General features: G+C 43.9%; 1 protein-coding gene across 1 annotated transcript in view; it reads right to left on the reverse strand.

The window, feature by feature from the left end:
- Positions 1 to 27,842, reverse strand: part of MAD1L1 (mitotic arrest deficient 1 like 1) — a 353,113-nt gene that overhangs the window by 97,468 nt on the left and 227,803 nt on the right. The window contains exon 16 of the mRNA XM_063414357.1: positions 24,737 to 24,944. Coding sequence (XP_063270427.1) covers positions 24,737 to 24,944 — 208 coding nt within the window. The remainder of the gene's footprint in view (positions 1 to 24,736; positions 24,945 to 27,842) is intronic.

Consider the following 27,842-nt stretch of genomic DNA (forward strand, 5'->3'; position numbering starts at 1 on the left):
CTGCCTATCACGTTCCCTGCACACTGCCCATTATTTTGTTTCCATTGGCACATCACTACTATCAGTCCTACCCCAAAACACTGGATGCATTTAATTCTCTGAAACAGCACCCAACATCTGCTATTAAACCAAATGAGAAAAACAGCTCCAGAAATAGCTATTTGTTCTCTCTCACAGTGAAGACTTTTTGCAGGAGTTTTAGTAATTCACAGCACAGGGTGGACAATATTCAATCATGCATTTAGAGAGTGCTTCACAGTTTATTAGCTGATGATGCTCACCGAAGCTGTGAACGGGAGAGATTTCCACCGCTGGCAAGAGATGATTTCAAGCCTTCCCAGGAGCAAAGCCATTCTGCTCTTAGTCATGGAACTTTTTATAGTAAAATTCAGATGCTGAGACTCATGGAAATGCTATTTTGACTCAGTGGTAGTGTCCATGATTATGTTACTTACAGTTTCTTGTCTCCCTCTGCTCCCTGCACTACAAAGCCTGTGCTTACAACACAAAAAGTTTGTAGCTTTGCAGGCAGGCAGTCAAAATACAGAATTAACAAATGCCTCATGAGGTTATTCCTATGTCTAAAGCTCCTGTCAAATAACTCTGTGGTATAAGACAGATGCTGAGATGGGGCAGGGCACCATACAGGTACCCTTTAGTTCTAATTTGGGATGCACAGACCAAACTCTAAACCCTGCAGACTGTTAGGGAGCGTGGCTGTCAACAAACCCTTCTGCCCATATAACGACTTCCTCACAGTCATTATAACCCCATTCCCATCTCCAGAACTCCCATTTTTGTGACACTGTGCCCTGCCCCGAGGCGGGATGGCTCAGGAAGGTCAGCCCATGGCCCCGCGGGTGCTGAGCACAGCCTGCAGGGCACAGCCAGGAAAATGCACAGGCTCCAGCCAGCTGGGAGGAGAACACAATGGCAGTGCAACAGAGAAAGGCAAGGCTCTGCAGCATGCCACCTTACTCGTGTTTTTAATGGCAAAAGATTGTGGAGTTTGTTTTAGGGCTTTTGTTCCAAAGGAAATTAAGCTCTAAAAAGCCTCCACTCGCTCCTTCTATTCAATCCTTTTTTCCTCCCTTGTTTATCCCCTTAATAGTGTTTTGAAGTGTTGGCTCTGAAAACGTATTGCTCTTGGCCTGAAAGCTCTCTGGATGCCAACTAGTCAAACCTTTCCCAAAGCCTTCTCCCTGCTCTTCATGCTCCTGCAGCAGGACCCAAAGGCACTCTGCTCAAGAATCACACCAGATGCTTCCTCTGAGCACTCTTCTGAGTGCCCTATACCTCCTCTCACGGGATAGCAGGTTCTGCCCTGCTTTTATTGGCATATTTTTCATGTTCTACTTCATTGTCCAGTGTCCATTTTATGAAAACAATCCTTTAAAGATGCTCGTGCTGGAGCGGAACCGAGCGCTGGTTCAGCGTGGAGCAGCAGTAAAGCAAGAGGGGAAAAAAGAACTTTCAGACAACAGAACTGCAGGATTGTGACACCAATGTAAAGACAAGAAAACCTATTTCCCTGAAGCATGAAAGATATTTGGAAACAGAGCCATCTCCTGGATAACCAAGCTTTCAATCATGTTATCCCAGCCTCTGGAGCTTTTATTTCCACTGCAGGAGTCTGAAATGTTAGTATGAACAAGGGAGGCATATTTCCCTTAACTTTGTGCTGGCCAAGAGGCAAAAGCTTCATGTCTCCAAGCACAGGTGCCACCAAGGCTGGAGGACACCAAAGTCATCTCTGGGCAGGGAGACAGGAAAGGTAACATCTGTCTGAGCACAAATGCCAAGTCTCCTCTCCTGGTCCTGAATTATTCATCACGTGCTAACTTCCAAGCCAGTTCAGTTTTCAATTTTTAAATATTTAATAATTGGGTATTAAATATTCATGCAATTTTATTAGAAATTTTGGAAGATGGGCACTAAGGCTCTAATTGTAAAGTTCATCATTGGCACCAAATGCCTACTCAGAGAGAACTTCTGGCTACCTAGAAAGAGAGAAGTAAGAACAGAAAAGCTGAAACAAGTATTTATGAACCTCTCTGACTCTAGATCACAAGAGAACAGAGACACCTATGTCATTTGTTTTCAAAAATACATCACCTCTTTATGAAAAAGCTGAAAAACCCACACTGGGAACATGCTAGTCAGCTGCAGTCTAAAGTGTTTTTAAGAGTTAATTTCAGTGCCACAGAAAGATGTCCACCTCAGACAGCTGCAGAGGATCTGGCTGGTAAAAGGAGCCTCTGATTACAAGAAAAATATGCAGTAAGTCTTGGTTGGGATTCGAGGCATATGCAGGGACAGTTCAGCTCAATACACCCCTAAAAGGACACTCCCTTCTTCTGATGCCTACTCAGAAGGGACATCAGGAGGCACAGTCCCCCCTGAGCTGGTCTAATAACCTGGATTCATTAATTTTCCATGGCTGGAAAGTTAAAGTTCCTGCAGACCATGTTTTCCTCCTTTTTAGTAGATGACATGTCTTTAACCCTGATTGCTGCTGAGAGCGAGCCCATGTTCCTGTCCCTCTGTATTATGAGCACACGTTCCCCACTGGGATGGAAATTGTATGGTTTCCACAAAAGATGACACAAAAGGCCTGGAATTATATGCAAATGAATGGATCCATTCCTCACTTCTAACCATCAAAAGTCTGACTTTCCAACAACTGCATGGGGTAATTTCTGCACCAGCTTTCAAACAAAGGGCATCTCTGTGTTATTAACATCTCACTGTGGCGAGCAGTTTGTCACCTTTCACAAGAATTATCTGAAAAGACACCAACAATTATTTCCAAGGAGATTATGGGGTGGCTGTGTCCCAGCAAAGCAGCTGGACGCTCAAGAGACATAAAATGCACCAGGAAAACTACTTTCCCAAGTCAAGAGAACGTGGAGCAGATTAAAAAATGAACTAATTGGAAACAAACACAAAACTAGAGGTAAAGGTATGTTTGTTCCCTTCAGTTTTGTTCATCTCTATGCCAACATTAGGAGCACATCTTCAAAAGAAAACTAAAAGCTTCTGATATGAGATAACAGTTCATTAATTCTGGACACTCATCCTGGGAAGAAGCTTGGTATTTATAATAAAACACCCAGAAGAAGAATGACTCCAGCACCAGTTCCAGCTGCAGAAATCCAGGTGGTTTCTAGGTCTTGTATGTTTGGGTTTTCCGAGAATTTTAAACACCAAGGACTGGACAAACACAAGACAGCCAAGTGCTCTCTCCCTGGAATTGTTGCATAACTCCTGGTTTATCTTGCAGTACAACCCAAGAACCAGCATTTTTTTGGCTAATGTTCATGAATGAAGTGGGGCAAAAAGCAGAAGTCCTGCAGAATTCCAAGGAAGCAATTACTCATGACTCTTGACAGAAATTAGTAAGTAGGGTCCCTGCCTGTGCAAGAAAGATCAAGAGATTCAGTCACACAAATTTCTTTAGGGAAATAGGTACTGGAGAAGGTGATGTTCTACTGGGTGTCCTTTGAGGACAGGCCATTTCCAGTTACACAGAATGGTTGGGATTGTAAGGGACCCTAAAAATCATCTTGTTCCACACAGGGAGGCCACTCACTGGATCAGGTTGCTCAGAGGCCCATCCAACCTCACCTAGGGGAATTAGGGGAATTAAATCCCATTAAGTGATGCTCCAGCAGCTGCTAATTCCACATTGTGACCAGAAAACACATGCAAGAAACCAGGGATGTAACCCTGGGATCTTAACCTTGGGATGTAAAATTTATATTCAAAAACCCAAAAAACAAACCACTACCAACAAAAACCCCAAGTCTGACCTCCGAGATAAAAGTGGAAATCTCTTACCCAGTGAAATACTTTTGCTATTTCATTACCTTCAGCTCTGTAAAAAATACCTCTCGTTACTTTGATGGAAATTCTTCTAAACACCAACACCCATGATTAGAGATCTCTTTGGAGCCAGAGAAGCACAAAACAACCTGTGCAAGTCTCCTCTTTGATGGTGGGAAAGAAGAACACGCTATTGCTGCACTTCTGGGTATATACTGTCGACAACTCAGCTCAGACTTCTCATAGAACCTATAAACATGTTAAAAAAATTATGAGCTCTGCTTGTTTCAAGCACTAGCAACATCCATAGAGCACATAATGGTCCAAATTGGAGCACTTTAGTGTGCTCATCTCTTCAGTGATGTTTTTAAAAGTTTCTCTGCATCATCCAGGAGATATTGTCCAGAGTTACACCTCATGTTGCTGCAACAAATACACACAGGACATTCCAGAAGCCCCCAGACAATATGTAGAGTAACACAGCTGAGGAGAGAATAAACCCATGAGGAGGTAAGGACAGGCAGTGTCTTCACAAGGTTAGCTTAAAGGGTAATTCATAATAAGTAATGAAAAAAAAAAAGGTGGAGGAAAAATTTTCAGAGAGAGAATGCAGAAGAGATTTCAAGACTGAGTTAACCACTCTGATATCTAAAAAATAATTAAAATTATTAAATAGTGGGGTTTGGAAGAATGAGAAAACAGAGATGGACAAATGCAGTGAGCCCACAGTGATCCAGAAGGCTGTATGGACCTACCTGCTCAAGACTACACCTTCTGTGGTTTCAACAAGGCCTGTTTGAATAAAGGATTGAGCCAAATCACCCAGGAGGATAAAACAAATACCACCTTTAATTCTTATCAGCTGAGAGAGTGTGATGGAGGAATAAACAATGGTGGTGAGTGATTTCATACCTGCACATTTGAGTTATCTTAAGAAAGGTGAGCAGGACCATCTGGGAAGAACTCAAACCACACAGGAATATTTGTGGATAGAGCTAATGACACAGAAGCCCTGTCTTTTGTCCTAAGAAAGATATTTTATTGGCCTTTTTGTGGCAGCAGAAAAACCCACTCCCAAATCAAAGATTCTGCAGAAAGCTCAGCATCCTTCTTCAAAGGAAGGCTACTGAAAGAGTCAAGCAAAGAGACTTGATAGCTTGAGAGTTTAAACCAGAGCTTTGGGCATAATTTTGACTGCAAATAACAATAAAACAGTCTGACAGCAGGGGTTTGGGTGGAGAAAAAGGGTGAGGGAAGTAAAAACATATTCTTAATTAAAATCTCATTTAGCAAAATTTTTTTAATGTGCTTAAAAATTCTACCGAGGTCACCATTCTGGAGAGATGACAAACTCCTGGGATAAAGGCTGGAAAATCCTGGTAGTCGTGTCACATTTAGCAAGTCAAAGATATGTTTGTATAAGGCTGTAGAGGGCTAAATCCATTTTACATGCCGTATGTATTATTAATTTCTGACAGTGGGCTTAGAAAAACCTAATTCTCTGGAATACGAGCTCCCTTTGAGCAGAGGGAAGCCTTTTCAAAACTCATCTTTTATTGACTGAATCATTTTTGAGTCAATCTGTCTGCTTTCGGCAAGACAAGAGTTTTAAATCTTCTCCCTTTTTTTGCTCCTTTTTGAGTCGTGGCAAGTCTATTAAAACCTGCTAATGTATGCAGCAAGGCCTCTGATTTGAAATGTAATGAATTCTTCAGATAGTGGCAGATTAGGGGGAGAAGATGATAGAAACAGCCAGAGCTGCCAAAAAAAGAACTCTCCAGAAAAAGAGGAGGAGAAGGGTGAGTGGGAACGAGAAAGATTAACCCTTTTTATCCAGAAGAAGAAAATATTTAAGCTCCATTAATAGAATCAGTTAAAAAAGCAGAACTGGAAGAGGCAGAGCATCTTCAGGCTTGCCTGCGGCTGAATGAGACAGAGAATAAATGAATCTTTCCTCCTAGAGTGTCTTGTAAGATTAGGTAATTCCCTAAGTGAAAAATGAATAACTTAGAGAAAATTAGCTCCATCCATATAAATAAGCCTTCATATTCCAAACTCGTCACCCAGAGCTTCCCAGGCGAATGCCCTGAAACATTTTTGCTGTTGTGTAACAGATGGTTTCCTCCTCCCCCTTTCCTTGGGTTGTTTCCAACCGCAGTATCTTTCAGGTGATCTTGTTTTAGCACAAAAATGAGCATTTTGGGTGTAAATCATCAATCCTGTTAGTGAAAGGAGGCTTGGCAGTTTTATTGTCTTTGGCATCTTTGAAGTGCTGGACAAACCTTATGGAGTCACACAAATGAGAGATTAACACTGTCTCCATTTTACAGATAGAGGAGCTAAGGGAAAGAAAGTCAAGGATACTACTTAATTCAACAGCACAGATCTGGTGACAGCCCCGAGAACACAGAATCTGCTGAATCACGGCACAGACCTGGAATATCTCCCTGTTCAACAGGAAAATTCATAGCTCAGCCCTGAATTTGATGGCTTTAAAAAATAAAATTAGCTCCATAATAAAGTTCTAATGAAACAAGACCTTAGGGAGATCAGTCTGATGGAGCACAGGTGACCCAGTGGATTATAATGAAAATTAAGCCTAGCAGAACTGATGCAGGTGAGTAAATGTGGGAGATTGAGAAACGGGTTCTGTCAGCCCAATGTCCCTTTGCTAATGACAGGCATTGAAATGTTTTAACAACTGAGAAATCCCAAATAACAGAGGCAAAATCCTTCAATTTAACACGAAGCAGAGATATATAAGTCCATGCATGTCTTGAAGGAGAAACTGTTTTTCCCTACTGATCCAAGGCATTCAATCCTCTATCACACAACTCAAACTACCAAAATGCAAGAAGTTTTAAGAGCAAAGTTAGCTCAAAAGCTGCTGGAGGCAGAGACTGTGGAAACTAAGCATGAGCTGGGAAAAACAGCAGCATGAAACCTTTGCAGTGGGATAGAGGACTCAGGTAAAAGTGTTATCTTGGAGGTCAGCAAGCAATGGGAGCTAGCCTGCCTTTCAAATTGCCTCCAGGTACTGTCTCAGTTTGCTGGCAGAAACACATTTTCTGCCACCCTGGAGACTAACAGTGGCTGTTTGCTTGTGCCCACATCTCCTAAACTCCATCAGTCCCTTGATGTGATTATCCCCAACTGGGAAGCTGCCTTTTCCTACCTCTCTGTTTGCTTCCAAGCCTGACGTGAGCGCTGCGGAATTCACAGACGAGAACTTTTGCATTTCCACACATTAGTGCTTTTGGGAAGAAGAGGTTGTGCTTGCTTTCATGTACGTAGACACAATCCTGACCTTTAGCTGGGTCCCAGCCCTGTGATTCAATAGCTGGCACTCGCTGCCTGAATCAGTAATGAGCTAAAGGTTATGGCAGGGAGCACGCTGCGCTGTGGATATAACATTTTTCAGAGAAGATAAGAGACTCAGACCTGGAATGTTACAGAAGAGGTAAAACATTTTTCCTGGCAGAGCATTTTTTATTTGGGGCCGAGGGCACGACCCACGACTGTGGCATCAGTGCTGTACAAATGCCATTTGGTTGTGCCTCCTCCACTTTCAAGTTAAAAAGACACTTCTCACTTTCTGCCATTCGGTCCCTGTGTGGCACTGAGCAGTTGCTGTACTTCACACTAGCCATGGATGCACGTCAGTGGAGGATGAAGCAATCCCCGTGCAGATTTCCTTTTGCTGTGAAGTTTGCAGAGCACTTTGGGAATCCTCAGAGGCCAACACATTCATTGCAGCAAGCTCCACCACACCAGCTGTAGTAGCAGGCTCAAAGAACAGCCTACTCCAGAATTTCACTATTTTCCTTTTCCAAGTTCGTCTTGAATTCCCCCTGCACAGCCTTTACATCCCTTCTTCTGCCCTGCTTGTTGGGAAGATCCTCTTGCTTTCTGACATTGCCTGAACTCTTCCATCTCTCTGTCTCCTGAGAACTCTGCACCAAACACTGGCTTAGTGCAGGACTATCCTGCTTGGAATAAGATCAGTCAAAGAATCGAGATCTCCTGTGCTTAGTCACCAAAGAGATTATTTTAGTATAGAAAAAAAATACAGCACTGAGGTAATCTTGACTCTTGGTTTCCAATGATCCACCCCACACCAAGGAGCAAGTGCACAGAGAATCCTGATCTCTTGCACTGCAGCCTCCCACAAGAAGGATTCACTTCAGGTTTAGGTTTACGGAACATTTTACTTGCTGCTGCTGCTGTGGACTCTTCCCACTGAGGTCAATGACACCAAGTGCCATGGACACCATGCTGCTGGCCTGAGCAGCTCTGCCAAAACAGGTATCAACAGGAAAAGTGTATGTTGAGGAACAAGTGAGAAAAGGAAAAAATGGTACACACAAAAGATCTGTGTGCGTGGGATTTGCAAGCAACAAGAAACAGATTTATCCAACTCGGCTAAATCAGTGAATTAGCTCTGTGCTCGAAGAAAAAGTTATCCTTAAAGGCTGTGCTATTCAGTAGCTCACTTTACATCTGAGAAAAGTCTGCAAAAATCCTCCTGCATTATCTCTAGCCTTATAGATTTCTTCTTTTCATCTGAGGCTCAGAGTGGGGATTACCCATTAAGGTGCAGTGGCCAAATCACATTCAATCTATTCTCTGTAAAAAGAAGAAAAAGCTTTGGTCTCTCCTGTCCTCTTCCATCTCATTCACTTCCCCTGTCCACATCCAAAGCATTTACCTCCAACTTTCCATAGTTGAATTCAATAGGTGAATATGTTCTGAATACCAAGAGAACACAAAGGATACTAAATAACAATTCTCCCTTCTCAATCCTACACACTGCATCCTATTTCTCCAGCACCACAGAAGAAGGGTTCATTTAAAATCTTCATCTATTTCTCAACCCAATAACCATGCAGTTGGCAATTTCCAACCAGCACTGACCAATTCTGACCTGCAGAGTTTCCACAGTAACATCCCCTTGTTGTGATCAGCAGCACTGGCGGGTTGGTGTCAGACCACCAGGGCTCAGCCACAGCCAAACATCTGCATTCACATCTGGCCACCCCCACACTTGGCCTGGCAGCACCAGCACGAGCAGATGTGTCCAGCAAGGATTGGTGTGACCAAGAGATCCAGCCCTGAGCTGTGCCAGCTCTGCCTCCCCCTGCTCCTGCAGCCCCATGGGACCATTACCAAGCAGGGTTAAACAAAGGAGTTAATAAGTACAGCTGGACAGAGGTAATTAAAGCAAAAGACAATGAGAAAAATACCTTTGCAGGCAGGTGAGGCATGTAACTACAGGCAACTAAAATGCTTTTATCATGTCGAGTTTTTATAGAAATGTGTTTGCTTTTCCTCAGCCACAGAAGTCAGAGACTGTAAACATCTGCTTGTTCATGCTGTCTCTCTCCCACAATGTTTTGATTTAGATATTTTCCTGTAATGTCTGCAACTTAAACACATCAGAATTGTGCCAAGGCTTCAGCAACAAACAGTAAAAGGGATTGAAGGTATTAGAAAAGTGAAAAGCTAATAAACCCAAAGCCATTTAAACAAACTGACAAGAGCCCTGGCATCACTCTGAAGCATTCCAAAGCAGAATTTCCTGAGCTTAAATTACCTTGAATGCATCTTTCCAGTAAAACTGAAATTACCTTTCTTCCAGCATGAGACCTATTGAAGTACTTGACCCTTTGGACATTATAATCTTCTTGGCAGCATTATCAACAGTTACTTCAGAAGCTGGTGAGCTGGAAACCCAGCATGAGTGTTTGTCATGGTTTAACCCCAGCCAGCAACTAAGTGCCACACAGCCACTCGTTCATCCCCTCCCACCCTCTACAGGACTCTCAGTGAGGTTTATTCTGCTGCTCTGTTAATTTTATTTACTTTTATTTGGATTCCAAGACAAAAAAAAGTCAATTATGGCTTACTAGGAATTATAAAGAACTTGGGTAATTGGGCTTCTGATTCAGTTATCAATCCAAAAAGACATTTTGTACTAAGAAGTAAAAGATAAAACCATAAAGCAAGGTTTGCACGACTTGCAGCTGCTCACATTAAAAAAAACAAAACCAAAACAACAAACAAACAAAAAAAATTAGAAAAAACCTAAAGAGACTTTTATTAATGTTTTAGAGGACTTAGGAAAAAAGTCACTTAATCATAACATTGTAAACAAGGAAGTTCTACAGCAGTATTTAAAAATATCCAAAACTGTTTCAGAAGCCCCATTGATTTGAATTAGGCAGCTGCATAATCACAGGGGCTGCAATTTTAATGAACATTTCAACAGGAAATGTAGAGCTGATTATATATATCAAAACAGGAAAGATCTGAATGCTGCAGCAACTCATTTTTTTGTTGTTGTTGTTTTGTTTATTACCTCAGTGTGCAGATCCAAACCAACTCCAGAACTAATACAGAACTTACCTGACAGCCCCTCTCTCCTTGGCTCCCAGTGGCTGCAGCTCTGATCCTACTGTCTCTATACATGTCATTAGGCACAGCATTTTGAAAAATAATTAGTGATTCAATCAGATTTTACACTGGATCAAGTGGCTGGAAACTTCAATGCTGTGCTGCAGTTTTCCCTTAGAGTACTTTAGGGCATGTTATATATACTTAATTAGATAATGTTTATCCAGTGCTTTGAAGAAATAAGGAACTCTGTAAGGTCTGGGTCGCATTTTCAGAAAGGAAAAGAGCAGTGTTGAGACAGCACAGGCAGAGAGGGAGAACAAAGCTCTCAAGAGCTGAACACCACCTTGTTTTCAGAAAGGTTTCAGGACATTTGAGAAAAAATATGTCAGCAGCTTCCAACATGCAGGCACTAGGAAAGAAAAAGAAGTTTAGAAACAGGGGATGCTGCAGAGGCAGTGCAGTGACAGCGCTGCTGATACCAAAGTGAGAACAGTGGCACCAGAGTCACAGGGGCAGCAGCAGCTCTCCAGAAGGAAAACTTTGCTTATACCCAAGCCCAGGGCATTAATATTACCCTCTGAACAGCAATTTGCAACATAAGGACTCAGACAGAGTTGCAGGCCTTGATAAAACAAAATGCATTCCACTCCTGTGAACACTTATTCCTAAAAGTGGCTACTAATGGAATAAAAGTATCTGGTTGTTTATTATTTTGAGGTGAGGGAAGCAGGGTTTTTTTGTTAAAGTTAAGGTGCTTTTGGGTTGCATGCTAAAATGCTAAAATACACTGCAAAACACAAAAATATGTCTTCCTAGGAGGAGCAGAACATGGTCTTCCCCTGCCTGGGCAGCTAGAGCAAGCACCAGAGGGGATGCAGAGCACAGAAGGGGTGAGGGCCAGGTTCTGCTCTGGATCAGGATGAAGCACCACATAAATCCTTCATCCAAAACTCTATTAAAAGAATTTGGAAAGCAACAAAGCAAGCTGTGGCTAAATCCACTCAGAATGAACAAGAGATGCTGCATTCAGACATTTGGCTCCTTACAGGGCAAGAGGCACAGAGTGCTCCAAAGAGTTTCCAGTGAGCAGTGAAAGCAAACAGTGTATGCAGGGAGCTTTAAAAATGATTGCAAAGAGAGCCCTAAGCTTCTGTTCTGTGCATTTTTGGGTTTTTTATTTGCCTATAACTAAATTACATGATTTCTTTGCAAGTCTAATTAAGCAGTTAATTGATGCTGGTGCCCTTTAGCATCTGGCATTTAAGATTAAGTAAATAATGGAGAAAAGTGCATGCAGCACCCAGCAATAATTAAACACAGCAAGGGTTTGTTCCCCCACCCTCCCCCGTTCTAACCTGCTACATATAAATCTCTGAGGATAACTGTTTTTAATAGCCTCAAATACACTTACACACCATCTAATGGATACTTGACAACAGTATTTTTCGTCCTAGAGATCGTGGATAGGAGGTGTATCTTTGCTCTTAATCAGGAGATTTCATTTTCTACCTTGCAATCAAGGGGAAGGAAAAGCTTCATTGTGACAACTCTGCCCAGCTGAAAAGCTTTGGATCTTCATGGGAACATACTTTTAAATCCATTTTTTCATGCATGTTGGCAGTATGCATGAAAGATCTGTGGTTAAATTTTTCCCTTTTTTACATGCTTGGTCCTTCCTGATGAACCATTCAGTGTTATTCATGTATTTCCTGAAGTCTATGGAAATGCAGGTTATGAAAAAGAAAAACTGAGTTATCAAAAATAAAGCTCCAGGGAGACCTTATTGCTGCCTTTTAGTTCTTAAAGGTGGTTTATAAGAAAGACATGGGGAGATCTTTTCAGCAGGGTTTCTGCAATAGGTTTTAAACTAAAAGAGGGTCAATTCAGACTTGATATAAGGATGAAGTTTTTTACAATGAGGATGGTGAAACACTGGCAGAGGTTGCCCAAAGAGGTGGTGGGTGGAAGCATTTGAGGTCAGGCTGGACAGGGCTCTGAGCAACCTGACCTAGCTGAAGATGCCCCTGCTTAATTGCAGGGGGTTGGACCAGACGACTTTTAAGGGTCTCTTCCAACCCAAACTAGAATATGATTCCATGATTTTTCACGTGTAGAGCACTGTACTGGGATTTCCATCTGATCTTCAGAGCACAGTTTCCTCAGAAGGCCATATGTTAAGGACTGGATGGAAGCTACAAGACCTACTCCAAGTCTTAATGCTACAAGAAACTCTGAACCAGCTACAGCAGACCCAGCTTCTGCTGCTCCCCCAGCAAGACCACTCAGGAGCATAAGCTCAGTCTGGCAATGTCAGCCAGACTGCTTTCCTAACACAGCTTTGATTCAAACTAACAACACTATAAAAGGTTTTCAGTTCTTCCAGAGCTGCCTGATGGAAGGAACTGCTGCCTGAAGATTAGTGCCACAATCTTTTTAGACTCTGCAAGCAAAAAAAAAGCTTGTGTGGAGACTCCTGCCCACCTCCCATGGGTGCTTAATTAGTATCTCTGGCACACTCAGAGACTTTTGGACAGAGGGTGCTACAGAAGTGGAAAATATTATCATCATTATGCCTGCTCCCACCAGTGCTGGCATCCAAGGGAGAGCTTGCCCAGCAGATGGTGAAGTCATGAGCATGGCTGGCTTTGGTTGTAATTTCCCTCATCACAGACTCTCCTTGTTGGAGCAGCTTCCCCTCTTGATGCCTGAAGAGCAAACCAGAGCCTGCAGAACAGGACTGCATCCTGCTGGTCAGTACCACTGGCACATTCAAACCAGCCAGTGCTCAAACCACTGCGAATTAAATCATCCCAAGGGGCTTTCTAATTAAAAAGAGCTTCACTTAGATGGCAATTCTTTTTGCTGCTTGTCACAGTCAGCCCTCCCCCGAATTTCGACCATTAAAAGGAAAAAAAACCCCAAAGCATTAGTCAGCTTTTGTTAAGTGTCAAACATTCCCACTCTAAACAATGAGCAAAACAAGGAGAGGTGTTTAATAGCTCTCAGAGCAACTTTATACCTTCCTAAACACTATTTCTGTACCTCTTGCTAATTGCCTATTTGCCCTGGTTGTATGGAAGAGCCCGGCTCACTCCAGCTTTGACTGAGGAGAACAGCAGCATTTAACATGCTGCAGGAGGTGTGATATGCCTGGTTCTAATTTTTATCCTTTTTTATTTCTGTTGGGGTTAGCAGCTGAGGACTCTGAGCTACCTGAGGCGTAACTAAGATGCCATTAGCTTTAAATCTGTTCCCAAGTGCTGCAAGCAGCCTCTCCATTTGGCTTAGGACATCACCTTGCAGATGAAGCCTTTGCATATGTGGGAACATTCTGCTCAAAACTTCTCTTTTCACCAAAAACTTCCAAGGGACTCTGGAATAAAAGCATAGGGTAATGCTCCCCCTCCTCTTCCCTGGGGTTTTTCATTGTGAAATGTGAAGTATCCTGTAGTAGAAAGAAAAAAATTGAATGGGAAAGAAAAATTTGAAATGGGAGTGAAGAAAAATTTGAAATGGGAGTGAAGAGTAATCTCTGCTACTCCTTGTAGCACCATGGGAGTCCAAACACGTTCTCAGGGAGCTTGGCAAATGCATCAGCACCCTGCCCACATAGTGAGGAAGGGACTGATCGTGGAAACAACCTGACCTGGAGTTCCTCCCCACGGCGGCTGACGATGGAAACGCCCTTAGCCCACATCTGCTACGCGGCCCCAACATCACCGGCTCCAACTCGGCATTTATTTTTATCTCTTTTCTAAAACGAGACAGAAACTTCCCCTCGCCTGAATCCTGCCTCATCTCGGGGAAGGCGCCGCAGCATGGCAGTCTAAAAGGGGAATCACACGCCGTCGTCATTACCAGCCTATTCAGAAAGCCTTTGCTGAATCTCTCAGATCTGCACGGTCGCTTTGATGCCACCAGCGGAGAGATTTCTGATTTCTGATCCGCAGTCTCCAGCGAAGGTGCTGCTGCTGCTGCTGCCTCCGGCCCTTCCTTACAGAAGCCTCTGATCTGTTTAATTTAGGTACTTTTGCTGCACACCTATGATGGTGTCTGATCATGGCAGAAGGTGACTTTACAACATTGCATACCCGCCCAACAACCCACCATGCCACAGTCCTCCAACAGGACCCATCGAGACTCTTCTGTTCAACAGAGACAGAAACACACTCAGAGAGCCAGAGAGTGAAAAGGCAATTTGTGAATCTGATCTCATCTTCAGCTTTTCATCTGCTTGATTTTTGTCCATTGAGCTGGAGCTGGTTGTATGTAAGAATGAGTATGCTGTTCCCTAATGGAAGGTGGATTGACTTGCTCTCTAAGTGGAAATGCCAGACAAGCTGGCACTGAAACGGAGAAAACATGGAAACACTGCAAGGGAAGATGCATCAGTGCTGTGACACACAAACCATACCTAGTAGCTTTAATTTACTTTAAAGAATGGGCTGCTCCCAGATCTCAAAAATCCCTGATGGGCAGACATGAGTTTCCTGCATTTTAGGACTTGCTATGATTTAACAATGCTTTTGCCTCCCTGGCACGAAACCACAGCCAGCAGCACAGAGAGCACTGCATCTACTCACTGACCTAACCCCTGGGTGTTAACATGCCAGGTCGATAGGGGTGAAGATGCTAAGACAGGCTTTTCTCCCTTCCTGCTGACATCCTTATGTCAGCACCACATTCTAAAGGGTAACACAACTCTACCACATCGTGGTACTGATGTCAGTGCCACGATTAAGACAGCAAAGTAATTACAAGTGTCTGCTTTTGTATGCTGATTGCTTTCCAAATAGATGTTCCTCATTCCAAATAAATCCACTATGGATTAACATTTCTCCTACTTGTTCACCACCTAGGATGTATTTGATTAGAAAAGAGCGATCAAAACTCTGCTTGACCATTTTTCAGCACTTCACCATTTTTCTTTTCCTCATCAGGGGGAAAAAAATGTATCCATTAGTTAACCTTTTCAAACACATTCTTTTTGTAGGCTAATTCAAAGAAAGATCATAAAAAAAATTCGTCAGACTCAGCATGTGAATAGCTTTTTGTGAGTGCAGGGAACAAGCATTCATATATCAGAACATCAGCATGGGGAGATAAGGGAGCTGTATAGTGAGAGCTTATCTGAATGCAAGATCAGCCCTGTGAAACCAGCATAAACATCAAGGACAGAATCCATATATTGATGTAATTCTTAGTGCTACTAGTGCATTTGTGTGAATTTGCAATTAAATAAAGCTTATTCCTTACAAAGAAAACAAGAAGTTAAGGATACAATTCAAGGTCTATTGAGATCAATGAGCATTTTTTTCATTGCATTTGAATATAGCTCCCTCTCCCTCCCTCCCAACATGCCTACTAGAATATTAAGAAAGAAATTACCTGAAATTCGCTTGTACAGCTTATAAACAGACCAAGAATTGAATCCTCAATTCTCTTAGTCTGCTTTCTAAACCAGCAAATCCAAAGCTCTCCTTTCATCCACAGCTAACATTTAATGTATTTAAATCCACACTGGTTTTGTACCAAATAAAGTCATTGAAAATACCACAAATAGATGGGGGTGACAAATTAACTGATGCAGCCAACATAACTTTGAATTTCCTGACTTTTAGGCAATTAAAATATCAACTTAATTGTTGGATCTGTGTAGCTTCTCTCATTTTAATATGTAAATCAGTCTCTATTACGCTATAGCTCAAAGAATGTGTGACTCTGCTTACTTGATTAGGCTGGGAATTGCTGGTCCTGCTGTCACTGTATTTACACTCTAGTGACAACTTTGCACATCAAATTCACATAATGCAATGTCATCAACTTACTCATCCAATATAAACTTCTTAAATACAGCCACTGCTCTAAAATATTGAACCTTATTTTACTTCATTTACAGCTCCTAAATAATCAGCATAAGTGAAAAGAAAAACTGGAAATTCAACTACACAACAGTAATTTCTCAGAAAAAACAGCTTCCTACAGACAGGGAGATGAACCAGAAAAACAGTCCACAGAACAGAAGTTATCCTTTGGCTTCCAAATTTCAGTTGCATGTTGCCCCTTTAAAATATGGTACAAGGAGACAAACTTTATTTTTCAGTCTCCACACATTCACCCCCTCATCTGGGATTCAGTGTTAAGGAGCCCTGATTTATCCTGTGAAGACAGATGTCAGCTCCTGGCCACATAAAGTTGCCTGCAAATTGATATGAGGACTCCAGAGTAAACCAGCAAACTCAGCCATTTTTTCCCTATTATGACCTGATCACAACAGGAAAACCATTTTGGATAGTATGGAGAGGGAAAGGGTAATTAAGTTCAGTATATTCCCATTCCTGTAATCTTTCCTGAATCCAATAAACAACCCCAACCAAGGGGATGTTCACCTTGCCAGCACAAGGCTTTTTAAGACTTCCCAGTGTCCTTGGCATCCCTTGCAAAGTCCCTCCACTGGATTTCTACCAGCCTACTGCTCACAGAGGCATCAGGCTTTAATTTCCAGGAGAAACAATGCATTGACACGATGCAGAGCAGAGATCTGAGGCTCTGCGCTGCCGGAGCGCCCCGCCACGCTGGCAGGTTGGTTTTTCTGATGTCAGGGAAATTGTGTCGGCCCGAATTTGAGACATCAGCACAAGCCTTTCTTCTCAATCCTGCTGATGAATGAAAGAGCATTTTCAATTGTGTACATCCAGAGGCCTTGTGGCACATCAGGCCTAATCAAAAGCTCCTCCGTGATGCAAAGTGCTGTCAGAGGCAGCTCACAGCACAGCCCTGCAGCAGCCAAAGGGCAGCTGCAGATAAAACTGCATTTCCTCCCCTTCAGGGCTGGAGAGATCAAGCAGGAGCATCCCAGCCACCAAGGAGGACACAACCAAGCAATGAGAGCTCGACTCAAGTATCCCAGGCAGGAAAACACAAACGACAAAGTTTGCCAACAACAAAGCTCAACAGGCTGCTGGTTTGTCTCTGGTTAATAAAGAAACCATCAGCACAAAGGGATATTTAAGAACCTGAGGGATGTGGAAGAAGTGTAGCCATGAAGGGTGTCACCTTTCATGTGGTAGTGTAGTATAGCACAAATTTGGTGGTGTTTTACAAGGATTGTGGGGGTGGGAAGGAGTTAAAATACAGAGAGAAGGATTTTGGATCCTTCTGCAGCTCATTGACTTTTCACCTCGCAAAGGCTCTGAAAGTCCCCTGAGTAGAAATGAAGGAGCACAGCTATTTCTGGGGGTTACTTTTGGTAGTGAGAACAACTCTTCCACATGCTCACTTTGTATTTCACTCAGCTACTGATGGACTGGGAACTGGAATCCCAAGTAATCAGGCTGAAAAGTACTGTTTCTATTACCAGTTTTCCCTTCACAGCCACACACAGGAGACAGAATACTCCTTGCTAGCCCAGGTTTCTCTACACATTTTCTCTTGATTTATCTGCTCCCTGAAGTCACCTCTAACCTTGCTCTCTGCCCATCTGTAATGGCTTTAGCTACCTCTAACCTTCCCACCTAGCTCAGCAAAGGCAGCCTCTTCCTCCCCAGATGTAACACCACACTTTACTGTGTCAGGACCCAGTAAGGAAAATGCATTTGCCAGGAGACCAGCAGCCTTCTCCTCAGCTATATTTTCTTGCAGTGCTACTCATTTTCATTACACCCAGACTCAAGTCAGGATCAATAAGCCCAGAGAATCTTCTCTTGAGAGCCTCCTTCCTCATATTGCTAAAAAAACCATTGCAGATGTTGTCACACTTGTGTTTAAATTTGGTGCTCCTCATCACATATACATTTTTATTTTCTTTTCCATTTCTTTCTCCCTCACAACTTATTTCACTATTTTTTCTTTCCAAAAAAGTGTTTGGTTTTTTTTAATGGAACAAAGCTTCTACTCCTACTAAATATTTTGTAATCCATTTCTGCACAGTGCCTAGCAAGAGAGTAGAAGATGCTCTAAAAAAAATCCCTTGCAGGACTTCCTGTATGGAAGTATTATGTAGGTTCACAGGCTGCCTCTTAGGAAAACAGAAATATTGAGTTTTCCAAGAACTCAAGAACTTCACATGTGAAATTGGTAGAAAAGGAGGGCAGGAAGAAATCCTGCAGCTTTTTTTTTTTTGTTCTTTGTGAAGGCTAAGTATAGTCTGGATAGTAACCTTTGACTGACATCAAGTTTTACACATCCACCAGCTATAACAGAACTACTTTACAGAATTTATTACAAACCTCTGCCTCTCTGGACAGCAGAGAGAGCCCGAAAGTTCCAGCAATGTCTCAGTGGCACCTCCCATCCCAGTTTCACAAGAAGCTGCAGGCTCCAGGCATCCTTGGGGCTTTGTTGGGTCAGCAACCTTTGGCCCTCTCACCCCACACAGATTACACCGAGCTCAGGGCAAGTCTCTGGTTGTTCAACAGACTCATGGCAACCTGCCACAGGCAGGGCACAGTGTCTGCAATATCCCCAGTGCTGCATGACTTCATATCTATATTATCCCCAAAAAAAAACCTTAGGAATCTTTCTGGGATTGATGAATACTATATATGATTAAAGCAATTTTTTTTTTAGAATCAGATAATGTTTCTTCCAGCCCTCTTGAGATACTGGACTTTCATTCAAGCCAGGGCCATTACAGGCACCTGCAGTGACTTCAGTAGTGCAGAACATTTGCCATCAAAGGCACTGCTGCTGAATCAGAACACACAAAAGCTTCAAGGTATTTTCCCCTTACGGCTGCACTGCCCAAATCCATTGACACCATTTAGGGACTCTCCCCTGACCACTGTAACCCTGTCAATTTGAAGTACAGGAGATCACAACTCTGCTAGAGTTTTTTTATGAAAACAGGTATATTTAGCAGCACCACCTGGTTATCTCCAGTGCTGGGCTGAGACAAAGGGCTGTGGATAATAACTAAGGGAATCAGAGTAAGCTCTATTTAAACTATCAGCTTATTCCCAGTCTTAATATACAATTCAGGTCCCAGACTGGTGTAAATGTCTTGCAGAAGAGAAAGTAGCACCATAAAAACAATAATAACAAGAATTAGCTGAGAGCTGGAGGGATTGCCCCGCAGAGGCTGTGGAGTCAGCACAGGAGGGCAGGCAGCTCCCAGTGGGTCAGGACTGCTGCTAATAACTCCCATCCCTTGTGCTGCTTTCTGTATCATTTGTGATTTGCACACCAATGCCACGCACCATCTCGGATGCAGGCAGCAGTAGGGGATGATTTCTTCTCCCATGAAGGATACGTGGCCATCTCTGGAGTGAAAGAGGACAGACCTTCATCAGCGCACAGCAAAGCACCAGAGGCAAAGTCAAGCTCTTTATTAACTTCAGATGAAATTGGGATATGCAGAAAGCAATTTACTGAGATACAGGCAGGGCACAAAGGCTAACATCCTGCTTTTAACTGAAGTCCCTTAACATTTGATGGCAGCAAATGCCCTGGACCTCTGTGTCTCTTTAGAACAAAGGCAGTTCCTTCAGCACAAGTGAAGGAGAACCAGCAGGTTAAACATAGGTGAAAGAAGGGTCACCTAATGAATCCTTGCTGTGCTTGAGGAAGAGGCAGGATGAGAGTGAAGGAGAGCTGCCCTCTGCACTCACCTGGCCCAAGCCCACTTGACCAGTGGGATACTGGGAGCCACTGGCACCAAGTGAGGAACCCACCAGCAGCTGAGGTCAGGGAAGAATCCTCCATAGGTGGACACGGGTCTCATTCACAGCTGCAGCCCTCACAATGTGTGGATTCCCTACACAGATGGCAGGAAGCACCAAGGCTTCCAAGCACCAACAGCTCAGCCAACTGTGGATGGAGAACGGCAACTTCTAAATTCCATCTGCTCCTTTTTTGTCACCTCCTGTGCTCAGAAACACATTCATCAGAAGCACAAGCACACTGGGACAGTGACAAATTTTACCGTCTCTGTGTGTCACTTCAACAAGATTAGATTATTTTAATATTAATTCATTACCCAATTTAAATCCAATTAAATACATTTTACAAGGCCTTGGCATGGCTGTGAAGCTGGGGACAGCCCCTGCTGAACACCAGGTGTAACATCTGTGTTAGGGCCAAACATCTGCCTCAGAGTGAGATTCCCCAGCCCTTCATCAAGGACCCCCTTTTCCCACTTTTTCCTTAACAAGGGGAAAAGGACACTGAAACCACTGAGAGGGATGAACAGCTTTTCTTTTTGGTGGGATTATGCTCAGGAAAAGAGTTCCAAAGTTCTCCCCAGATGGTTGAAATCAGAGTTGATTTCCCCATCTTCCTTCCTGGTAGGGGTGCCAGCCTCTCTCTCACCAGAAAGAATATTAAAAGCACTTTTCCTCTTTCTCACAGGGAGAAGCTGCATGAAGAAGGGAACACTCCAGTGTAGCTACGGGATAGCAATAAATCATGAGAGCTCATGGAAAATTCGCATTACTGCATTCTTTTAGTCAGGAACCAGCTTCCATGGATCATCCATTCCTACCTTCAGATATATTACCTTTAAGATGGGAACACAAATGGAGATAAGGAGCACCTGAGCCATTCTCTCTCATTTCTGCCTATGCTTTGTTACAAGTCATTGCTTCTCTCAGCTCCCCATTAGCTGCCACCTACATATTTGCTTGCAACTAAGACCCAAATCCATCTCTAGCAGTGCCAGAAATCAAGAGGTCTACCAGGACCCCACAGGGCAAAAAAAGAAAGATCTAAACAGAAATGGCCTGGAGAGAAATGGTGAAAATATAGGAAAAGCAATGGAGAGGAAAAAAAAAAAAAAGTAGAAGATGCAGACTGAAATACAGAATGGGCAGTGGAGGAAAGGTGTGAAGAGCATAGGAAAGGGAAATGCAGAACTGGAACAGATTTCAGCTCTGTGCAGCAATGCCCTGTGCCACCTTTCCAAAGCTGTCACAATCTGCATCCCCGTTTCCAAGGCAGGAGGACATGCAGCCTCTCCCCAGATGGCTGTCTGACCTTGGTGCTCCCTGCTCTTTCACAGCCCAGCACAGCAACACAATCACAGAGCTCCAGCCCACGCCCCGAGTGCAGAGCCCACAGCCCTGCCCCCTGAACACCCCACGAGCCTGCACTGCCAATCTGCATTTTGGAAAAGGACTGGGTGTTGTTACAGCTCTCCAGAGGTGCCCATCTGAACAGGGACTGTTACGGCATAAATGAGAGGAAAGGGCCACTGAGCCATGTGGCAAGTTGCCAGGCTGTGCTGCAGCCTCCAGCGGTTATGCTCAAAGAGATTTAAAGTCCAGCATAACCTTGATTTTTAATAGAGTCACATTTAATGAGCTTTAACGTCCACAGTAATAATTTTCTTATTACCTACGCAGGAGTCGGAAATACGATCAGAAGAAATGTGCTGCACTCCAGTCCAATGAAGGGATTTAACAATGGCCAATACATTATTATCAAAACCATCAACATCATTGTCCTTAATGCCTTCTTTTGGTTGGTATAATTATAATTCTGTGAACCATAAGCATAGCTGTTGCATACCACATAAGCTTGCTGAACACATCAAACCTGGCTGGCTGGAGGCCACTCAAAATCCCTCACCTCGCCAAGCAGCCAGTCAGATTATATGGCAAAGCAGGACAATAAAATCTTACATTTACCTCTATCTGTCTAAAGACAAAATGCAAACTTACATATGACCTTTGTTGTCCTCCCAGCTTTTATCCACACTCTTCCTACTCTGTCCTTGCTCTCTTTCCATCCCATTCTGCTCTGACACCAGGGGCCTCCCACCTCAAAAGCTCAGAGAACTGAATTTGCCTCTTGCGTGTGTCACACGAGTGAGCTGGATAAACAGACAGATGGGGACTGCAGCTGACAGAAAGGGGTAAAAGAAAAACTCCAATTCTTGTTATTTTTGTACAGAAACAGCTTCACAAAACTCACAGAAATCCTCTCCCTTATCATGCACAACCAACCTCTCTCCCTGGGGTAGCCAATGGGACAGTGACAAACAAAGCAGAGGGAGTTTCTGCAACACGCTCCCCACTTCACACCTTGAAAAGACACTGAAGCACAAGGCATGTGGCAGCTGTTCCTGTGGGCAGAGCTAAGAAAACAGCAAAAGCTGGATCTTCCATGTCTTATCCAGAGGGAGACAGTGAGAGTTTTCTGGCCACACAAATCCATGTTGTTGTTGAGCCACTGCTGAACAGCTGCTGCATCCACGCTGCGGATGCAGGATGGAGTCAGTGCAGAAATGGATGCAGCTTGCACAGCACGCTTGATCAGCTGTCCCCAAACCCACCAGGAGCTCTCCCTGCTCCAGCAAGGAGGCCAAATCTGGCATTCACTTGGCTAATTTAAAGCCAGCTCAGAATAAGCCAGTTACCTTGTGGTCAGCATTGTAACACCCTCAGGCAATGTGCCCTGTCCATGACAGTGATGCACTCAAGCACGTGGAACACAAGAAAAAATGACCAAGATCTTTCCACATAACCTGGCTTTCTATACTTTCACCCTGTCCTCAAAGGGTGGATGCTGCTCCATTCCTCAACAGCTATTTCCCATTTTGTTTATAAGAACCACTTCCAGATGCACTTACAGGCACTCTGAGAATCCAAAGGGCCCTCCTGTGACTTTGGGAAATGACACTGAAGTACTTCCCACCTTTCTAAGTTCTGAACCTGATGCTGTCTTTCACCTGAGATGGTCACCAGAAGTCAGAATGGTATAATTTGGGACTGGGGTAAAAGGAAAAAAAAAAAAAGCATCACATACACGAGGCTGGAAATACCCTGAAACCCAGCAAGCTGTTTGTTTTCCTGTTGGAATCAAAGGCAGAAGAGAAAACAGCTTTAAAAATGCATCCCTTCTGAGCTAACGACAAACCTGGTAACATCCCAGCACAGAGGCACCTCACAAACAGCTAAAAGCAACTGTGGAGAGGCAGCAGAATAATAATTCCAACACATCACAGGAGGCACACGTGAGGAACATTCCCCTAGAAGAGATGCTCTAATTACAGCAGATGATACCCCAGAGGTTCATTCATCAGTGACACAGACACTGACCCACCTCTGCAGCCTCTCTGCCCCTGCCCTCCCTGGGCACTGCCAGCCCCCTGGACCTGCAGCATCAGATGTGCCTGGTCCTGGGGCATCAGGACAGACAAGGGCAGCAGCATCTACTGCAATTTAAACCCCTAAAACCCAGCGCATTTCAAATTCAAATTGCAATGCAAGAGCTGTCCCCAGGAACTGCTCACTGGGGGTCTGTGACTGGATGCTCCTACAGACAATGGTCTTTTTAAATGTTTGCCAAGTGTTTCATGCTTATGCATCTGTTAGAGCATCCACTAACAGGAGTGACAGAACTGTCACTTACTTGTAACATGCAGTGAGCTCTTCACTTTATAAACCACCCCATCTGCGCTTTTCACCATCATATTTTTAAGGCTGTATGGTCCCATAATCCACTATGAGGTGCTGGAACAAACACATTCTCAGCAGTAATACAGTGCCATTGTTTGAGTGATGGGAAAACAGACAAGCTGCTTTCTGAGAATTTCGCTTTCATAACAGAGAAAGATGGTTTTTTCTGGGCATTTTCTTAGAACCAGGGCTCTGTCCTTTTGTGGGTCTGAATTCTCCAGCACTTGTGACCTTTGGGAAAAGCTCTGCTCTCTCAGTCTCATCTGAAGGAGGTGCCTGACCTCCAGACACTGACCATGTATGTGCAGTTGGAACACACCAGGTTTGCTCCACACAGACTTCAGTTCTCTTTCATTTTTTTTCTTCTCTAACAAATTGTTTTGAGGCTATGAGAGAGTTACAGCAGGAGCTTCTCCTGGGCTCTTCAGCATAACTTGATTCTGCCTGGTCCCTCACAGTATTACAGATTATGGGTTAGGCTTTATTGATATCCTTACCTTGATTTTCAGAGTCTGAGAGCATGTCTGGAGGTGCTGATTTTTGGGGTTACTGTACTAAAATGTCCCACTCAGGTATGTGAAAGGAAGACAGACTGTACTGAAGTGCCACAGGTTCTATGAAACATATTTAGCTCAGTGAAAGATGTACTCTGCTTTCACAGAGTATTGAATGTAGCTGTGATTAATGGGGCACATATACACTGATAAACAATATTAATTTGTTTTAAGCCAAGTCTGAAAAGATTCCAACCACTTGCTTCCCTGCAGCTATGAAAGTTATTTCCTGCTGTCTGTACTACCTCAAGGGCTAAACCAGCCCTGAAAGGAAGGAAATATTTCCTTTCACTCTGTCAGCAGCACCAGCCTATGAAGGCTGTTGTATTGGTATTTCATTCATCACGAACAAATGATATGAATTATTATTATTTAGCCTTACCACCCAGCCTCTACCACGGATTGCCACCACACATTCACTCTCTCCTGCATCAAGCCAGCTGTTTCCACCTTCCATATACCCACTCCATCAAGCACACTGTCTGCAATTCCTCCATCTGCACTCAGCTCCTCTGGCAACACGGATTTTAAATGCACCCCCAGGGCCAGAAGCCAGCAGCCTACCTGCAACTTCTTGTGGGGACTGAAAACCCCCAGCTTCTTCCAGATTCCCAGAGATGGAGCCGCCTCCTTTGAGCACCCTCACCAGCTCCCTCAGCCTCTCACACTCCTCCTGCAGCTGCTGCTGCTCCTCCTTGCGCTGCTGCTTGGCCAAACTCATCGGGTTCATGCTGAAATGGACAACTTTGGTCCTGCTGGGGTCGTAGTCACCCTGGGTGGCAGAAAAAAAACAAAAGGGAATGAGTAACCAATCCAACCTCCAAGTCCACCTAGCCTGTACCACTCAGTGAAATTAAAAAAAAATGTTACAGCAGAAAATAAGCTGACATTTATCAGTGATAAGGTTGCTGAAGGTAGCCAAACCCTGGGTTGTTTCTCCTTCTCTTGCTACCCCATCTTTAAAATAAAAACCAAAACAAGGCAAAGAAGCAACAAACAAACAAAAAAATAACCAAACCAGAAAAAACCCACAGAAACACCCCACTTAACAGAACTTGTTCCCTGTCTGATACTTCCACAGTCAAATTTAACTCCAGAAATGAAATTTTATAGCTGTATTTAAAATCTCTTGATAGCAGGAGATTATAATGAACACCCAAGCACACCCTTAAACTACAGCAAGACACGCAGTGCCAGCCTGATTTATTGCTCATATGAGCCAGAAACATCCATGGCATCCAAAGGTGGAATCATTAGCAAGTTGTATCAGCTTGTCCCAAGCAAGGGAACCGATATTCCATTCCCTTTTTTCTCAAAGGAGAATTGTATTTACAGCAGTTTAAACAGTCAGTCAAGCCCTAAGATGGCAAATTAATATTCTTTCAAAGAGAGAGGAAAACACTGATGTTTCATTTGTGATTTCAGAGAGACAATTTTCATATAAACTACAGGAAGCCTCACAACCATAAATGCAGTAAAACATGTGCTAATGCTGGCTGCCACGGCACTCTGCCCAGCTGAAACCCTATAGCAGCGCCTGCATAAAAAGCTATTTTATATGGTAATATTTTTCCTTCAATTAAATCTCGGCACCTAAAGTGATTTCGTAAACATTAATTAACCCTCAAGAGCAGCATGAGGTGGGTATTATCCCAATTTTATCATTTCATTTCCATTAAAGACGTGATAGAAGTTTATGTGGGGTTTTTTTCCATGCAAACCAGAGCAGAGACTGAGCGACTTCATCCTGCATTGCTGGTGAGAGACCCCAGAAGATCCCACTCCCAAACATCTTTTATTGAAAATACTCTCTAGTCACACACTATGAAGGTTCTCATCGGGCAGTGAACTGCTGAAACTCACTGCCCCACAGCCTGGCAACAGACACAAAACGGCATCAAAAACGGTTTGACAAATTCAAGGACAGCAGCTCCATAATTGGGCCAAGCCAGGGACATGTGAGAATCTTCCAGCATCTCTGATTGCTGGGAGAGTGTTGGAGAACATGGACAAATCTGTGGGCGTTCACAAAATAGCAGATTCTATCACTGTGGTCAAAGATGCTCTTCTGGGATTTTCTTCCCAGAGGAAAAAAAAAATGTGGGGTGTGGTTGTTGCTCATAACTACTCTGAGAAATGAGTTTGAACACAGCTGTGCATCTGGGTAGGAAAAAGTCACTGTTCCACAGTGCAAGCTACAAAGAAAGGAGATCCCATGTGTATGTCCCAGGCCAAGCAGGGGTGGGAGGAACTCCCTGAGGTCTGCCCTGGTCCAAGAGCTCACTCCAGGGAGCTGGGAAGACTCAGGGATGGAAGTCCTGGGTGCCCTTCCCAGCTGTTTGCACTCCCCACAGTCTGGGGTTTGTGCTCTCCCAACCCTTGGCCATGCACTGAGCAGGTGATGCCCATTCTCCCACTGCCCAAGGCTCCCTTCAGTGACTCAGGAGCAGCTGGGAGGGCAGCACTGCCCTGCAACCCCACACCAACAGGGCTTTGTGACCTCATTTCCATAGCCAGGCTGAGACAAACCTCCCCTAATTGCCAATCAGGCCAAAAGAAGAAATAATCCCACCATCAGCCTAGATCAAGGGAAATTCAGGTGAGACCTGAGGACACAAGCAGCATCTGGGAGATGTTAAACACAGGGAGAAGGAAGACAGCTGCAACACCAGCTCATTAGATATATTTTCCCCAGCACACACTGGCATTTACAAACCTGCTTTTGCACTCAGCTCGTTACCCTCTCCTGCTATTTGCACTTCAGGACTCCTCCAGACAGGTCAGAACACTCCTCACTCTCATGTTTGTCTTTTAAGGGAAGAGATTCAACTCCACAGTTTGCAACCGGGCTTACTCTGGCTGCCAGGAGGATGCTCCAGTGTCAGCTGTGGATCCCAGTTCTCCCTGGGCAGCTGCTGGTGCTCCTGGCCAGCTGGGAAGGGCTCCTGTCTCCCTTGCCAAGGTCAGGCAGAGCTCACAGCTTCCCATCCTGGCTGCCAGCACCATTCCAGCTCCAGTGCAGGGATCACCACTGCTGCAGACACAGCAGCAGGAGCCCTGTGTGAGGAAAGCCTTGCACACCTGGAGACTGCTGCTACCTCCCTGCTAGGTCTGCTGTGACCCAACACTGCACCAATCTGTTTTTTCTGCTGTTTATTTACTCTTTTCCATCATCTCTCTGGCCTTTCTATAAAGCCCTGCCATGAAGCTGCAGTGCTTTGGCTCTTACAGATCTTTCAGATCATTTATCCTCTCCTTTCATAACATGCCCCCCTTGAAAAATCTTGCTCTAAAACTCATCACCAGGACTCAGCCTTATTTCTCAGGCTTCACCAGCTCTCCCCAGCACATCCCAGCTCTTCCCCAGTCTGAAGCTTCACTGAGACAAGAGAACCTCTTAAAAGCTCACAGTGCAATGAAGGCAGTGGCAGAATCCATCTCATTTAACATTTCTGGGAGATCACTAACATATTTGCTATGCTATTCACATTTTGGGCTAGGGGCAGTAGCTTTCTCTTTCTTCTACACAGCACACATCAAACCAGTACATTTCTCCCTACAGCTAAAATATTAGTGCAGCTGGTTTATATTATAGCAATGCCTAAAAGAAACCAAGTGAGACAGGGATCCCAGCATGCCAGGTCCTGTACAAACCCTACAGGAAACTACC

The sequence above is a fragment of the Prinia subflava genome, chromosome 17 (genome assembly GCF_021018805.1).
Source record: "Prinia subflava isolate CZ2003 ecotype Zambia chromosome 17, Cam_Psub_1.2, whole genome shotgun sequence".
In the NCBI taxonomy this organism is placed as follows: Eukaryota; Metazoa; Chordata; class Aves; order Passeriformes; family Cisticolidae; genus Prinia; species Prinia subflava.